General features: G+C 35.0%; 1 protein-coding gene across 1 annotated transcript in view; it reads left to right on the top strand.

The window, feature by feature from the left end:
* Positions 1-17,958, top strand: part of LOC116167058 — a 52,871-nt gene extending 34,913 nt beyond the window's left edge. The window contains exons 5-6 of the mRNA XM_031482294.1: positions 3,693-3,942; positions 17,287-17,958. Of these exons, the coding sequence (XP_031338154.1) occupies positions 3,693-3,942; positions 17,287-17,354 (318 nt within the window). The 3' untranslated portion in view covers positions 17,355-17,958. The remainder of the gene's footprint in view (positions 1-3,692; positions 3,943-17,286) is intronic.
* The last annotated feature ends 264 nt before the right edge of the window (positions 17,959-18,222 follow it).

Genomic DNA, 18,222 nt, shown 5'->3' with positions numbered 1-18,222 from the left:
ACTGACATGATGCTACATACGAATGATTTAAACTTTTATCGCCTTTCGACAGAGTGTTTTAAAAGTAATAGTCAAGTTTAATAACATTGAACCTTAAAGAATTTATTTTTTTCAACTGAAACCTGCTTTATTTTTCCGCACTTTTAAATCTCCAAAAAAATTCTACATCGATCAATTATTACATTCCCTATCCCTATCTGTTACAGTTTTCGCTTTATTTAAGATTTTCTAAAATTGTGACCGTTGTATGCATAATTTTTTGAGGAGGCCTTAAAATAAACGCGTTAGTAGATTTGTCAGACACATTTTTTTATGTGTATAATTGTTATCATTTGTTGTTCATGGTGGTTTATATCACTGAGTATGAAAAAATTCTATTTACTTTAATGAATACAAATTTAAATAAAGATGAAATCAAAAACCGAAACAGGTCATGATAACAAACGACATAATAAAAAACAAACGTAAATTGAGGTTTTGTTCTAAGTGGCCACCGTAACTGGAAATATCTGGAGATCCAAAAGACCAATAGCGCGGATCTGTAGGCGTAATCCATCTTCAAAAATGTTCAAAGATATACAGGGTGACTATTTGAAAACTTACCACCCCCCATATCTTAGTAAGTAAACGAGATATTTAAAAAAATCAAAATCCGTTTCGGTAATTCGGAGGGGGAATCACAATGACATAGTTGGCGACGCACCCCCTTAAACCCCTTGCGCCCCAGCCACCCCAACTTTTAAATCTTAAATAGTGACCCCCCATGTGTGATACGTCGTTGGAAAGCTCTGAAAAAATGCTTTCCAGCCATACCAAATAGCATTACATTTAGGTTAGTAATTATCGTGCAAATCAAAAAATAAACTAATATGATACATTTGAAATCTGTCGTATTTAAAACGCAACCGGCGAACATAGACGAACTAAGACAGAGAATAATTCAAGAATGTCGAAATATTGCAAAACCAACATTTGAAAAGGTTCGACAAGAGTTTGAGAATAGATTATAACTGGCGATCAAAAATGAGTTGCTGTCGAGTCGGCTTTGGAAGTTCAAGTTAAATACGATTTTCCATGTTTATTTTTTGATTTGCACGATAATTACTAACCTAAATGTAATGCTATTTGGTATGGTTGGAAAGCATTTTTTCAGAGCTTTCCAACGACGTATCACACATGGGGGGTCACTATTTAAGATTTAAAAGTTGGTGTGGCTGGGGCGCAGGGGGTTGGAGGGGGTGCGTCGCCAACTATGTCATTGTGATTCCCCCTCCGAATTACCGAAACGGATTTTGATTTTTTTAAATATCTCGTTTATTTACTAAGATATGGGGGGTGGTAAGTTTTCAAATTGTCACCCTGTATAACAAGCATCATGGGTAGAATGAACCGGCGCTCCGTCAAGTTGAAACCAGTGGGTTTCCCCTAGGTAATGTTTCCCAGTATGGTACAGACATTTACTAGCGCGTTTATTTCAAGGCTTCCTAAGAAAATTATGCATATAACGGTCAAAATTTTAGAAAATCTTAATTAAAACCAAACAGATAGGTATAGGGAATGCAATAATTGATTGATGTAGAATTTTTCCCACATTTTAAAGTGCAAAAAAATAAAGCAGGTTTCATTTGAAAAAATTAACCTTTGTTTGAATTTATTAAACTTGGCCATTATTGATTTTAAAACACCCTGTAAAAGGGCGATCAAAATTTAAATCATTCCCATGTAGCATCACGTCAGTATTGTTGATTTTTGAAGTTTTTTTGAAATTCAAGTCAACGGAGCCATAGTTACAGGGCGCTAAACAAAAGGAAACGTCAAAAATTTTGAAATATCTTGGATAACTTGATAACCTTTGATGCTAGGTATAGGAAAATGTGGTATCAAACGACGTAGATTTTCATGTAGATTTCGAAAATGCAATAAAATATAGGATGTTGTATTTAAAGTAAGAAAGTTGCTATCCACGTCCGGTAAAACCGGACGTGAAACGATCCTTATATTTTCGATATATCATGAAAAACTATGTCGGTATACAAATTTTCAGATTTAAATTAGTAATGGTAACGTAGATAACGGTTTGCGTGAAACTGCCTATATAGGTACCTACATTGACCCATTGGCTTTGCCACGGAACCAATTTTTCGTGTGTTTTTCAACTTTGAGATATTCACATATTGACCAGCTAATTAATTCAAATACCCCACTGTGTGGGGCGCTGCGGTCCAAATTTTGATTATACATATTTTATAGCAGATGTTAAATTGAGACTTTAGTAAGTTTGAATGAGCCAAGTGTCTCTTTAACGGTAAGGATAAAGGGTAAAGTTTAACGGTAAGGGTAGATACAGTGAAACATATCAATGTGTATTCCAATGACATCTGTCACAGTTATTAAAAATGGAACACAGGCACAAAGTAAAATGAAGAACGGAATACAATATTGTTTCCATGGAAACGACGGGAGAACCTAAGCTCGGGCAATTACTCTGAGGTTTTTTTAAGCTGTTGTCCCTACATAATATAATTGTTAAAATCTATAAGGTGAGCGCTATAGTGGTAGTAATTATAGATGGTAATTACTTTATGTGCGCGAGAAGGTTTGGAAAAATCTTTGTACTTTTCTTTTTCATACGTACTATAGAAGTGAAACAACAATTGTAAAAATTACATTGTGTGCAGGCGCTATTCACTAAGGTCTTTAATAATAAATTATAGTTTTGGAATGAAAAACGAGGCACAACGTAAATAAGAAAAGTTGATAGTTTTTTTTCACTGTTCGTCACAAAATTCGTCAGCAGAATCTGATTCAATATCTTAAAAAAACAAACAGAATTACAGTAATTCTCCCCAAACTTTCCTATTAAAATTATAATCTGTATTACACGCTTTATGGAGAGCAATTTCATCGCTAACATGTATGTAGAAACTCCAACAGGCTAATTACCTTGCATTTACTGATTTGACAACTTTCCCCGACAGCTATTTATATATAAAACAAAATGAAAAGGCAATTGAATGGGAAAATTCGGAAAAAAAAATTAAATTTTCAACTACGCAGTAACATAATGTGATCTCCACAAGAGCTTTCAATTCAATTTCAGATTTACTAGCAAAATATAAAACAATTCAATCAATTTCCGTACTCATAAAAGTATACGTCCACATTGCCAAAATAAAGGCAACAAACACAATCCAATGACTGCGTTAACATATTTTCTATTTAAGGGCACATCACATTTTCAATTTCTGTTAAAATCAAACTGTATATTTTTATCGGAACTGTTCTTTATAAATTCATGGCGGCAATCAATTTTATTCTCTTTCACTCTACGCTGCCGTTTAAGTCACAATGTGATATAATGATAACTTTCTTGTCGGGTTGGCTTAATGAGCAAATTAAACGCCTTTATAAATTCTCTTTTACAGTGTTTCACGTTTATTCTTTTTAATTGGAGGCGCGTTTATTAACTTCTTTACACAAATGGAAGCTTAATTTTGGTCATGCGGTCAAAGCCTTTTCCTGCGCTTTCTGTCAGAAACAAAACCGGCGAGCGCAGCGATCCGAACGTGACTTCATTATTGTTACAGCCTTTGTGATTCTTATTCGCCCAGTTCTTTAGTTATTCAATTTCTATATTCATCCCATATGTTGCTTGATTTAAGTAAGAACTGAAATAATCATTTTTGTTTTAGGTAAACGAGAGTTCTTTATTTTATATTTCGGATCCATCTGCCGCAGTGGAAGGACGACGTGCGCCGAAGATAACAGTTTCGGGACTGGAACTCGACATCGACGGTAATACGTTTCAAGGTGGAAAAGCTCGCCTACAGTGCGTTGCTAGTTTATTTCATCTATACAATTCAGAGGCGGAGATTGTTCTAGAAGAGGAACGACCACGTCCCCGACCTTCGTCGGTATTAGGAACGCGTGATGCTACATCAGGTACGAAATCATCGTGTTACTACTTCAATATAAAATTGGATGAGTTTCAAAGTGTTGCCAATTCTGATAATGCACTAGACGTAAATCATTTTTTCGATTTGGGTCAACGGAGAACGGGCAATTACGTGTAAAATTACCGCCCTTCTCAAGGCAATTTAATAACGTACCTAAACCGAGACGATCTGTCCTTCCCATTCGGTCTGTGACCGTTGTGATTTACATCCAGTAGGGATAATTGTTATATAAATTTATGTTGCTTGTATAACAAATCAATAATAAATAATAATCAACCGAAATTAAATTATATGGTAACTCATTATCAGTGCTACTGAGATATTATTACTAAACCGTGGCTTCGCACAACACACAAGTACGAGTACATGCAATGTTCAACGTGCAATTCGTTAATTTAATTATTTTATTCCGTAAATACATTAAAACTTAAAACTAAACTCAATTTACTGTTCCAATTTCAATTATAAGCCCGATTTTAATGAGTGTAAATTAAAAATCTAGAAGTTCATGGTTCCGGAAGTATAATTAATTGATACACGCTGAAGTATTCAAAATAGGAACAGACTTAATTAGCTCAATGCAATGCTCAATACTCACTACTTCTATGCCTCCGGTTATGATTGTCATAACGAATTTTAGATCATTTGCGAAAAATCTTAAAATTTAAGGTGACTCTTCCTCCTAGAATGTATTTACATAAAAGGTACAAATATCCGGCAATACCTTGGAACAAAAGAGATGCTTATTAAGGTTTAAAATTTCATGCAGAACGAATTGGGGGTTTTCTTTAAACTATTTTTGAATACCTTCGATTGGCAAATTCCAAAATGTTTATAATGAGGTTTTTATTGCAAAAAGGGAGGGTCCCCAAGTTGTCTGTTAAAATGGAATAGTCACAATTTAAGATGTGGCAAAGGAAGGTTTTTGGTTAAAACTACTGGATTTTAAAGATCTCATACGTGCATTATAATGGGCAATGCGTGGAAAGGCAATCTTTTCAGTCGAGTTTGGAAATGCCTAAATAAGGGAAAAGGGAAAGGTTTCTTATCAAGTTGATCGGGTATTTATTGGTTTGGGAAATTTTGGAAATAGTGTTAAACTCGGTAGAAGCGGTCGGTAATGTTTTGGCGCGAGCGTTTTGGCGCGAGTATTTTGGCGCGAGGTATCTTTTGGCGCGAGTGTTTTGGCGCAAGTGTTTTGGTGCGAGTATTTTGGCGCAAAGCATCTTTTGGCAAGAGTGTTTTAGCGTAGGCTTTTTAGCGTCACACCTTACACCACACACCAACGACAATACAAAATACATTTATTATGTATTATGTCTCTGTACTTATCAATTTTGGAGGAGGAGCATGGCCAGTAACTAGGTGTTCATAAAACACGTCTATGTTTTTTAATAGTCCTCAAAGAATCAATGAATTACCATATGCTTGGATGATTTACTGAAAGCTCTTCTTGAAGTCGTCTGTGAGCTACTTGAGCGTGATTATTTGTTCTGTCATCATCTCATAATGCGTTTTGGGGCGATGAACGAGAGCCATTTTATAGTGTTTTAAATTTTATTACATACAGCATAAAAAAATACAAATGAATTATGTACTTACATACAAAGTGTTAAAGAAAACTTACAAGTATAGTTTTTCGAGTATATTAATAATAATTAGGTAAAGTTGTGCGCAATGCCTCTCAAATATTCCACCACATTTCTATTTGCATAATGTTCAACTAAAGTTTTTATCCGTCTATCAGCGTCTCTGTATTTTTTTTAATTTTGGTGGAGGTTCTTGGCCGGCCACTATAATTGTTCATAAAACACATCCCTATGCTTTTGAATTTCCAGCTACTGGGATGATCCACTGAAAGTTCTTCCTGAAGGCGTCTGTGGGCTGATTCGGCGTAATTGTTCGTTCTGTCGTCGTCTCGTAATACTCTCATAAACAGACCACATTTCGTGAGAGAACACCGGCGGTCGTCTGCCGGCTCTTCCTCTATTTACTCTACCGATGTAATAATCTTCGAACCACTGTAGTATTGGTTGCAATTCTTCAGGTAGTTCTTCAGCTAGAGCATCTACTGCAATGTCTATGTCGTTGATCGGGACAAATGCAAGAGATGTTATCATCTTTGCGTTAAGAGCAAAATTTGCATCATTGTTGTAATTCCGGTTCAGACCTTGTTCTCCGATATGCTTTTTCATGTTTTTGCACAAATGAAAAAAACATCCACATATCGTAGTGTCTGGATATGTATGCTGAATGGCTCGTATAATAGCCAATTCATAATCGCAGGATATATAGTTGGGTCCCAATTGAGGTACCATCTCATTTAATAACTGAAACAGCCGCTGGTAAGTTTCCTGTTGTTTGTTAGGCAGCACAGCATATATTAATGGATGCACACCGCCGTTTTTTTCTACCAAAATCACAAAAACTTGTGCAAATAATGGAGGAGCGATTCTAAATGTTCCATCTATGAACCACTTTTCACTTTCTTGTAACAACATTAAACGCTGCTTTCGTCCAAATATTAAAATTCGATTGCGTCCTGGACCGCTGTCGCCCAACAAAGAGTTTTCTTCTCTATTTTGAGAATTGATGTACAATTTGTAGTTGTCAGGAATTGCCAAATCCTCTAGATTTAGTGGATTGGCAGGAACTGCAGCAATTGCTCTTCTTTTTCTCCGAATTATTTGTTTAATGTTTGCGTACTTTGGAAATTTCCCTTGTGCTGCTTGGGATAAATCAGCGACTCCGTGATTTACCAACTGAAGTGTACTTTCACAGGTAGATTCCGCTCTTCTCTTAATTGTGGTAACAGCTTTATCCACCTCAATTTTTGCTGCTGAGCTGTCGTGCGAATGATTGTGAAGTACTTTTACCACACGTTCTTGCATTGTGTGAATTCTTGATTTACAAATGTTTTTATTTTCACACCTCCAAAACACTTTCTCTCCGTCAGCACTTTCTCGGTCAAAAATATATGAAAAGCCATCGTGAATAAACTTCGTTTTGCCGCGTTTAGAACAAATACCCGACATAATGACCACACAAGTAATCAAAAGATCAGACTAAATCTGAAAAGGATTGATGCACTTCTTAAATAGGTAACTATAGTGTACTTAATTACTAATGGATTTGCAATAGTCCCATTAACGGGAATGCAGTTATACTTACGATAATAGGTTTTTAGTGTATAATGAGTAGCTGATTGTCATTAGTTAATTGTAATGTAATGTAATTCATTTTTAATTTTGTATTAAAATCAAAAAATTTTAAATATACATAACGACATCAGCCTCATTAGCTAATTTTAGGTTCCTCATTTAACCCCCCATTAAGCTGATGAACTTTTCACATAAATCATAAATATGAATCCAAAGTTAGTCAAATGTAAATTTATTAGACATTTATTAAAGCTTAAGGAGTCAATATCCACATCGTTATTATTAATCATACGTAAAATTGAACCAATATAAAATTGAGGGTGAAATTGTTATTAGGTGTTGTAACAGTAACTAATATAAGCGGCTTGCGCCAAAACAATTCTGCGCCAAAACGTTCGCGCCAAACCGCTCGCGCCAAAACACTTGCGCCAAAACGAAACTACCCGCGGTAGAAGATATTGGTTGGGTTGATGGAGAGGTTTACAAGTTTGTGGGAAAAGAATCTGAAGGAGGATAATTTGTTTGTTAGGGGATGGAAGTCTAATGGTGGGTTTATACAATCATTATCATTAGTTCACTATCATTAAGTCATTAAGAGATAGCCAATACAAACGAATGCATGTTTTATTTAGTTAGCGACGCACAATAATATATCGTTTAATAAGTCCCGGGTCTATCCATCTACATGTAGAAATGGACTGCGCGTGTGAATGCTAAGCGCGCATACTGCAGGTGAGCGAGAGGAGAAAACTAACTCTCTCTCTATCGCGCCTGTGTTGACGGCACAGTCACAGCAATGTCGATTGCATGCGACCTACAACAGAAGCGCCATAGAGAGAAATATCTTGCCTCTTAGTTTTTCCTTCTCGCTCATCTGCAGTATCCGCGCTTAGCATTGGGACACGCAGTCGATTTATATATATATATCGATGGGTCTAACGGTTAGACCCAGAAATGGCGTTATAATATCGACCATGGGACCATAAACAGAAAAGATAGTGTGGTGAAAGCCTGGGTGAAAGTGACGCTATTTGTGCCGTTGTGAAAAAAATGGACAAACACGAATTTGGTGTGTTGTTAAAACATTGTCATTTGATGGGAAAAACACTGTGCAAGCTCAGAAATGGATTCAAAAATGTTATCCAGCCTCTCCTTCCTCGAAGGCAAACAATTTTCCGGTGGTATGCGGTTTTTAAGTGCGGTCGCACCCTGAAAAATATGAAATAAGTTTTGAAAATCGTGATGGATGACCCCAAAGTGACGGTTCGTGAGATTGCTGAGATGGTAAAGATATCAACCGGAAGTGCGTGGTCAATTTTACAATAAAAGTTGGACATGAAAAAAGTCTGTTCCAAATGGGTGCCGTGTTTATTCACAAAAGAACAAAAGCAACAACGGGTGAACGATTCAAAGCTGTTAGTCACTGTTTACTCGCAATAGACAGAATTGTATGTGACAATAGACGAAATATGGATCCACCATTGTCAGCTGAGTGGCGTGCAGCCGGCGAAAGTTGTTCGAAGAGTCCAAAAACACAACAGTCAGTTGGAAAAGTAATGGCGTCAGTTTTTTGGGATACATTTACATCGACTACCTTGGAAAGGATAAATCTATCAATAGCGACTATTAGTTTTAGTTATTGGTCCTTTTGAAGGACGAAATCGTAAAAACACCCACCGCACATAAATAACAAAAATCATCTTTGATCAAGGCAATGCACCATGCCACAAGTCAATGAAAATAATGGTAAAATTGAACAAGTTGGGCTTCACACTTCTTTCCCACCATACTAGATGCTATAGGGGAAAAGATTTGGCCCAAATGAGGAAGTCAACGCTGTCAAGTGAACCTTATTTTGAGCACCAGGACAAGTCGTTTTACAAGCATGGTATCCAAAAGTCAGAAAAGCATTGGCACTCCGTTAAACAACTAATATCTCTGGATAGCCGAAACTACAAAAGTTCCACTTAGACAAACAAAACCACACATTTCATAACAAAATTTCAGAGAAAAAACAAGTTTAAACGCTAATTTGTAGAAAAACAACTCAAAAATGGCAAAAAATACGGTAGCGAATCTAATGAGGTTGAATTATGGAGATACGTCCATGAATTGCAAAGTTCTCAGATCTTCTTCCCAAAGACTACACAGTTGGCTAACTTATGGAACGAAGTGCAACAAAACAGTTTCTTTAACCCATGTATTTAATAGTTAAATAATTCAATGGTTAAATAATAAAGTGTTAACTGTACACTTTTAGAGCTCATTGGTTCAATTTCTGCTAGATGGCTCCGATTGTAGGAATTTAAAATTTATATTTTCCAAAATTTATCTAGCACGTGCCTTGTTGAAAAACCTTAATTTGATATCTGCGTCTGGCTTTTGCGTGGCGCGATGCCTTCTTTTTCGCATAACTTTGATCCATAAAGCATCTAAGATAATCGTAAAGTTTCATTTACAAAAATATTAGCTAACTATTTCATTGTGATTCCCCCTCTGAATTACCGAAACGGGTTTTGATTTTTTAAAATAGTCCAGGCTATATAATATTTTTTTACAAAATAAATTAGTTGCCGGGCGAAACCGGGTTTTTCAGGCAGGTGAAATGAATAGAAATTGGGAAAAAATAATTAAAACAGCTGAATTTTCCCGTGGGTGAAATCCCGGGAGTTGAAAGGGGTGGAAAGTGGTGTTTTGCAAATTGTGGCAAAACTATTAATTTTGGACGAAAATGTTAAACGTAAAAGTTATAGAGATTAAAAAAATGAACAACTTTTGTATCTGCACTATTTTCACATAACCTCCAATTTTCCTAGAAAAATCGGAAAAACTGTTTTCTTCGTTTTTTATTCCTATTTTTGCGAAAAAATGTCGTAGAGGTTTGGAATTTGGAGGAAACACAAGCTGGTTCCTCCAAATTTCAAATCCCTACGACATTTTACTTTATGATAAAAAAGAAGATAATTTTTGGGTCCATAAAGTTGAACCGTTTCCAAGATCTCACGATTTCTGAAAAAAACCACCTTTTCAAGGGGATGAAAAATCTATTTTTTTTCATCGTACAGAGGTGCGCGGGGTACCAACATTTTCGAGAAGGCTTACATTGTAATACACAAAAATAAACAAATATTATTCCTATAGTAAAAATTCAAGAAAATCGCCAAAAACTGGAAAAACAGTTTTAAGATGTACACGGTCTTTGACATGATAAATCATGTTGGATGTTAATAAAGACTTTTTCGAAATCTGTCTTCTTGCTTCTCTTTAATGTTTGCTTAAATATTCTCTTTTGTTATCTTATGCTCAACTGTTTTAGTTAAAACATCTTTATTATTTCTTTTTTCTGCATTTTTACCGGAAGAAAAGCAATTCGAAATAAAATCGGATTATCTTGCTTCCTGATTCCTGAACAATTTCTTTTTGTTCACTGATTCTTCTTCCTGTCTGTTTTATGCTGATGCAATTGCGTTGCACCTGTTGGTAAACTTGCAAAATCTGTAATAAGAACGTTAGTTTTACCGGCTAAAGCAAATGATTTGAGATGTCAAACCTGGAATAAACTTTATGAGGATTTTATTCATAATTCCGGTTAATTAACGATCAACAGGCCCAGCTTAATCCCTTCAGCTGTAAAACAGGCAGGAAGAAGAGTTGGTAAACAAAAACAAATTGTTCAGGAAGCAAAAGAATTCGATTTTCCTTCGCATTGCTTTTATTGCGGTAAAAATGCAGAAAAAAGAAATAATAAAGATGTTTAATTAAGGCAGTTGGGCATTAGGAAGCAAAAGAAAATATTTTAGCAACATTAAAGAGGAGAGAGAAGACAGATTTCAAAAACTTTTTATAAGCGCGGATCCAATACGTTAATTTATTTGCAAAAAAAGCTATTTACCTACTGTCAAAATCGGTATCGGTATCTTAAAACTGTTCCCCCCGTTTTGCCGCTTTTCTTAAAATTTTCTAATGGAATAATATTTTTTATTTTTGATTATTAAAATGTAAGTCATTACGAAAATTTTGCTACCCCGTGCACCTCTGCACGATGAAAAAAAATAGATTTTTTATCCCCTTGAAAAAGAGGTGTTTTTTTCAGAAATCTTGGAAACTGTTCAATTTTACGCGCCCAAAAATCAATCAATTCAATCAAATCAATTATCTTCTTTTTTATCATAAAACAAGCTATGTTTCCTCCAAATTTCAAACCCCTACGACATTTTTTCGCAAAAATTGGAATAAAAAACGAAAAAAACCGATTTTACATTTAAAATTTTCGTCTAAAATTAATAGTTTTACCACAATTTGCAAAACACCACTTTACACCCCTTTCAACCCCCGGGATTTCACCCGCGGAGAAATTGAACTGTTTTAGTTATTTTTCCCAATTTCAATTAATTTCACTTGCCTGAAAAACCCGGTTTCGCCCGATAACTAATTTTTTTGAAAATAAATTATTTTAGAGCTATTTAGCCTGGACTAAAATATCTCGTTTATTTACTAAGACATGGCCGACATGGGGGGGTGGTAAGTTTTCAAATTGCCACCCTGTATGTACACATAATAGTTTAACCTTTTCAAAAACGGCCATATTCTAGCTAGTGCATCAATGTATCTAAAAGGCTGAGCTTTAATATGCGGCCTTCTAACTCAATTGTCGAAAATATACATCATGAGCGATTCTGAGGGAAAATTTATATCATTTAATGATGTATGAATTCTGCGGTATTAGTAATTACTATCTCTCTTTCACAGCAGTGTCTAAGTTAAAAGTTGAAATTTATTAGGAATAAGGTTATTTGAAATTTGAACAAGGCTTTTTTCGGTGGTGGTCCTTACTTCCAAAATTAATCTTAGACTAAGCAAATTGAATCATTTTGAGATTAACCGTTGCGCCGTCATTCGCGAACAGAATTGGAAGAGCATATATAATATTTATGTTTCTGGCAAAAAAATGACACCTTCTGTATCTCGAATTTTCTTTCCGACACAAAAAAGCTACAATGTGTTCGACGTAAAACTAATTTGCATAAAGGGACGAGATTGATTTCAATAAGTACTGGGACGACTCACTCAGAAACTTGTAACCGGCGAGACTTCGCAACCTTAACAAAAGCCTCACAAAAAGTGTTGAATTTGTTCCAAATTGGGTTTTATTACAGCATAAATTAAATTAAGTTAGGATCGGTTGGTCCCGTTAAAGTTAGCTTGTTAGGATAATGCTAGGTAAATTACAATTTATTAGCGTGGGCTAATTAAGAAATGTAGGTTAAGAGTTTCGCTATACCATTAGGCATTTAGTTGGAATCTTCCCAAAAAATTTAACGATTGGTATAAATGCAAATGTATTAGATATCACGTCGATATGCCCTTCTTTTAGTTTTTTCTGCGAATGAAACTATGGATCCTGCTGCTCCTTGAACTTATTCGTAATACATATATTCCTCTTTGCAACAAAAGCGTATATTCCCTAAATGACACTACTAAAAATTAGGAAAGTACAATGTTAGGGGATTTTTTAAATCTATCTATCACTGAGATAAGTTCAACTGATCAATACGCTCAGTTAACTTACGAAAGTAAATGAATTTCTTATGTGACCTATAGTTCTGTTATAATAAAACATAGTTGATGCTTTGTTTAACAATGGCAATATCAGAATTCTATGAATTGAAATAGGTATCTACCTTATTCAACATGCAATTAAGGCGCAATTTGCTATAAATACAGGATGTCCGCATGGTGAAAACTTCATCTATGTTTTTTATCTGTTTTTTCAATAAACTGATATTATTATAATGTTATTATAATTATTTAAAAAAGAAGTTAAAAACCCATAAAAAATGAAGTTTGTATTTGTATATTGTATTTAATCGCATTGATCGAAATTATATCATAACATGATTTCAATAGAAAAGTAGTATATTATTTATCAAGTTTTATAAACGGCACGTGTCTTATGTTAGACACAAACGGACCGAGTGTTTAATAACGAGTGTCTAGACTCTAGAGAAGTTTATAAAACGTGTTACATACCTTTTTTACGAAAATTCTTGAAAGTACACAAGCATAACGCCTCAGAAAAAGATCCTCCACTATTTTGTTTTCGCCATTCATCGAAAATATTATATGCTGGGTGTTTACACGACTTTACTTTACCCTGAGATTCACATACGCCCCCTATGGGTAACCACATATTTGGTATTGAAAGTATAGGCTAATAGCACTCCATGCACTGCATGGTCTAAGGTCGTATTTACATAAGATAAGGCTTCGCACACAATAGAAAGTAAGTCCTAGTATACCTAGGATCACAATATACCCAAAATTTTCTAGGGATCTAAGGTTCCCAAAGGTTTTAATTACACCACCACCACCACCAATTTCACGTAATACGGCAGACTGCAAAAATAGGCAACTAATTCACCCAAGTCAAGAATAATAGGAAATCGTGCGACTCCATGAATTTCAAGAACCCTAGGACGGAATACTTTAAGGAACCCACCCGTTTTAGTAACCTTCATAACTTCAGGGTTTCTACGACCTATAAGGTCATAAGTGTCCGAAGAATTTTGAGTAGTGTAATATGCGACTACGCAATATCAACCTTCGCAGCATATTCAAACAGCCGTATCACTAGAAGGTGTGCCAAGAATTTTCAGTGTCTCAATCACAAATATCTTAAGCTTTCCAAGGATTTTAAACATTTCATACGATGGTACAGGATGGATATCTAACAAAGAATTACAGAAATATAGAACTATAATGACTCCAAGGGTAGCTAAAAGGATTACGAAAACCTTAAGGATAAGAACTGTTCTAAAGACTTCACGGATCCCACGCATTTTAAAGATAGCATGTCCTCTCAAGAGTCTCTAGAGTTCCATTTCATGACCCAATGTGGACAATAAGTACAAAAGTAATCATCAAGTTTCTACTCGAAAATCGTGCTTTGGTTTTAGTAAAATTTAAGGGAACAAAAGGTACGAGAAAGCCAATGCACGTTAGCCATGACAACAAAATTGGTTAGCAACAAGAAGTAGGTCTTTATTAATCAGACACTTCAACTGTAAATTTTGACTGATGAACTGAAGTAGAAATTTCATGAAACAACGCGAAGGATTTGACGAGGGAAGCAATCACGTTATAAATTTAAAGTATCATTCAACCAAACGCTGGAATAAACTTCTACGGCAGAAAAGCGTGATTTAATAAAGTAATACTGATACTGTTCTGTTATTCGCTTGAAAAATAAATGATCGAATATTAATTTAAGAAGCTATATGGGATACTTGATGCAAATTCCTTATACTCGTATATAAAAGTATTATATTTACAGCAACTACTGAATAGACGCCGAAAGATACGTTTTCGTAATCCATTGTTAAAGTTCAATGCAGGTGATGGGATGGGAAGTAGTTCGTTTCTGATTTCGTTCGAATCATTTTCCATGAAAACTATCTGAATACTATTCGGCTGTTTTCACCTTGTCATATTTGGATTTTAATCCGTAACAAACTTGTATGGTGTGGTGATATCTAAGTATGTTATGTACTGAAAGGATTTGCTTCGATAAAAAGACGCCATAAAATACCTATCCTAAAGAAATTAGCGCGCTTTGAACTTTATATAAGAACGTTTTCGTTTTCGATTAAACTTCCCACGATGTAAACACTCATCGCGTGTAAGCCCCCATCTCACCCTTCACGGTTGGTTTTGCAAGTCAGCATTATATATTTGGCCTCATCCTTTGTCTCTATGCCATTCATCTTCCTCCATCATCTGAAGCGAGTTTGTTTACGAATTAGTTACTTTCATTTATATGTCTCATGTGTTTATTTTGTAACGCAATTGTAATAAACTTGAAACTTTCTCAAGAGTAACTCCAATGTTCTAACTATTTATACAGCTTTGGGGTTTTACTTACAAGTTGATTAATTATGCGGAGCACATGTGTTAATAAATACACACAATGCTAAGGGCGGGAACTGTTCGCGTAAAAGACAACAGTTTTTGTGTGTTTGCAAAATAAGCCCAGATGTCCTACCTCTCAATGATTAAACACTGAGCCGTCTGCTCTTATGAAATATAACAGTAGTATTTATTTTGTTTTAATAGATCTATTCGCCAACACTAAGAGTAACCCAATAATCCAACAAAAAGTTGGTGTGAAAAATTCAATGGTCTTCCTGACATCTCTATCTACCTTTACTCGCTTGTGAGGGGAGAGAATTTGTCTCCAATAATCCTAAACCTGAAATTTATGCTAACAAAATGTTCATTAGATTATATAGAGTGGGTGTTTCTAAATGTCGTTAGGACTGTTTTCCTAGTCACCCTTTCATGTAAGTTAGAAGATGTTGCGAAAAAGCAGCCCTAAGCACCTTTACCCAACGGTAGTGTGGTAATCTTTGCCAAAATGTGTACATAAATCTACAGTGCATTTAAGTTTTTTATAAAATAAGAGTTGCTTGTCGTGATTCCCCATGCTCCAATCCGGCTAGGGCTTTTGGTGATTTTGTTCTCTCTTTTGCATAACGTACCCCTATTGAAATACATACTAGGTTTGAGGGAGGGAGTACGCAATGTACTGCCCTTCTAATACATTTAAAAACACGAAAGCGGCAGCACCAAAAAGTACCAACGCGTACGTGCTTTAATAAAATTTCGCCTAACAATAAACGTCCTTATCGCAACTGCCTTTTATAAAACACACAAATTTGACCAGATGCGTCTTACTTCTAACACTTTAGCTAAATTGAAGAATTATAATGCAATAAACAAGAATTACCCATCTACAAACATTTGTAAAAGGAAACACAAACACTGAGACACAAATTCAAGTAAAATAAACCAACTTTGTGTTGATTCGTAAATAAACCACTAGATTTGCAATTATAAATTGAAATTAAACCACATACCGTGTGCCCCATTATTACTGCTTGTACCAAAATATTGAACGACGTCGTAAAAAATACATCTCTTGCATACAATTCCGTTCGTTCATCTGTGCGTTTGGGATTTTGCACGGGAACTACATAGGAAATTTTGTATTCTACAGATTTCCACCTGCAGTTTACACAACAGTACATACAAATTTATTAATAATGAAGTAATGTCAAGTAGCATTGATTTCAGTCCGTCGGCCGCAAATTAAGACTGCATGAAGAGATCTAAAATGTTTGTCTATTTACGGTAACGTTACTAAATCTCACATAGGACAGAATAATGCAGTTGAGCTGCGTTGATAGCCCAAGGGTAGGATTACCTTAACCTTACTTGTAATATGTAGTAGCGCCCAGGTTGTTTTATGCGCATAAGGCTCTGTTGATGAATAAAGCAATTCCCTTCAAAGCAAAGTCAATCTTTATAAATTTGCCGCCTTTGTCGCTCTATAGCTAGACCCACTCCTGGATTGGACCAATTTTCAGTATTAGAGTTAATAGATAACTTTAATTCTGAAAAGAAATGAAGCAACAAGGGAATATTTACATTCTGCGTTGATTAACATATTCTGTAAAATAGCGTACAGAGCATTTATAATAATATAATTTTATCACATTTTAACACAAAGAAATGTAACGCTCCCTAAATTTATCGTCTGAACTCCACTTCAGACAATTACTTGTGAGTAAAGCTCCACCCCGCGCCGTGGTGTAATTTACCGCACTACAAAATTAATAACTTAAGTGCGGTTAATTATTTAGATACCAATGGGTTTACCGTAACACAATTAGTATACCAGTTCGTTCATACTTCTAAATAAAGGCATTACGCGAACCCCCGAATAATGCCGTAACACTTTTAGTATGAAATAATAAAATCCCCGTGTAGCCCGAGCTTGGGATAAACAGGGTGAAAAGTAAGATGATGATAAAGATAAACAAGAACACGTGAATAAGTAAAATTGCCGGGTCCTCTGGTTTTCGAGATAATGATTATAAAGAACCCCACTTTATGTGCTCTTAACGCCTAGCTACTCTGTCCTTAAAATGTCCAAAAGCATTATGTTTCATGACTTTATTACCTCAGTAGATAGCATGAAATATTTCGCAGAAAGGGAGTTTCGGTTTCTCTCCGTGAAACAAAGTTCGCGTATCCTTTGAAGTATACTTTAATTTATGGTGGAGGTTTGGTGGTATAATTTTAATAATTCTTCCCTTTTTTTGTTTCAGGTTCCTCGTCGCTTCTGCGGTGTCTTATTGTAAATAGTGCTGTGTTATTGCGAGTGATGTTTCGGTAACAATCGCACTTGTAAATAAAGTGCGAGTTTTTACAATCATATTGAAGAGCTTAACTAAACAAATTGTACATAATTGTAATTTCTGACAGATAAAATGTAAGTAATATGTTCTAAAAAATTTACAGACGTTAGTGTTATTTGCGAATATATAAATATATAAAACAATATGTGATAATTGCTGACGGCCAATCAGCGAACTAATTATGTGCATTAAAATTAAGTGTAGAACTCTAAAACTAATTGCAGTAGTTTCAAAACGTGCATGTAATATAGAAAGTTGTCGGACGTTTCAGTTTGTAAATGATGTGATTAATTATGTATATATTGAAGTAAACCAACTAATAAAATTAAATGTTAAAATATGTCATTTTATGGAATAAAATTAGTATAGCATAGTTACGATATTACGCAAGAATTCAATCTATCTTGACTAGCAAATCATGAAACAATCAAAGAAGGAACACGGCGATTTTTCAAACAAAGAGAACTATAGTTGATGACCGTGTTTTAAGAAAACTGCATAATTAATCAAAAATAACATTTGTTGTAGACTGATGTAAAACATATTTGTTACCTATTGTAAACCCAAACTGAAATAAAAACTTTGTTTAAAAATTGTCAAAATTACTAATATACATAAGGCGCTTGCTTCAGCTTCCAACGGTAAGTAAATAAATTATGGTATTGTTTTATTGATATATATCTACTTGTTTCTTGGCGGATCGAGCCAAGTAGGAGAAAACGTTCGGTATAGAAAATTGTAGATGGAAATAACGTCTCCATTTGGATCCTTTTAAGAGGTGGCGGTCATGGAAATGAGGAGAAACTAACGATGTAAGTAGGTGTGAAAAAAAATAATTGGGTTGTA

Source organism: Photinus pyralis, unplaced genomic scaffold (genome assembly GCF_008802855.1).
Source record: "Photinus pyralis isolate 1611_PpyrPB1 unplaced genomic scaffold, Ppyr1.3 Ppyr1.4_LG3b, whole genome shotgun sequence".
In the NCBI taxonomy this organism is placed as follows: Eukaryota; Metazoa; Arthropoda; class Insecta; order Coleoptera; family Lampyridae; genus Photinus; species Photinus pyralis.
The sequence above is the reverse complement of the archived record's forward strand: the minus strand, read 5'-3'. Positions and strand labels throughout refer to the sequence as shown.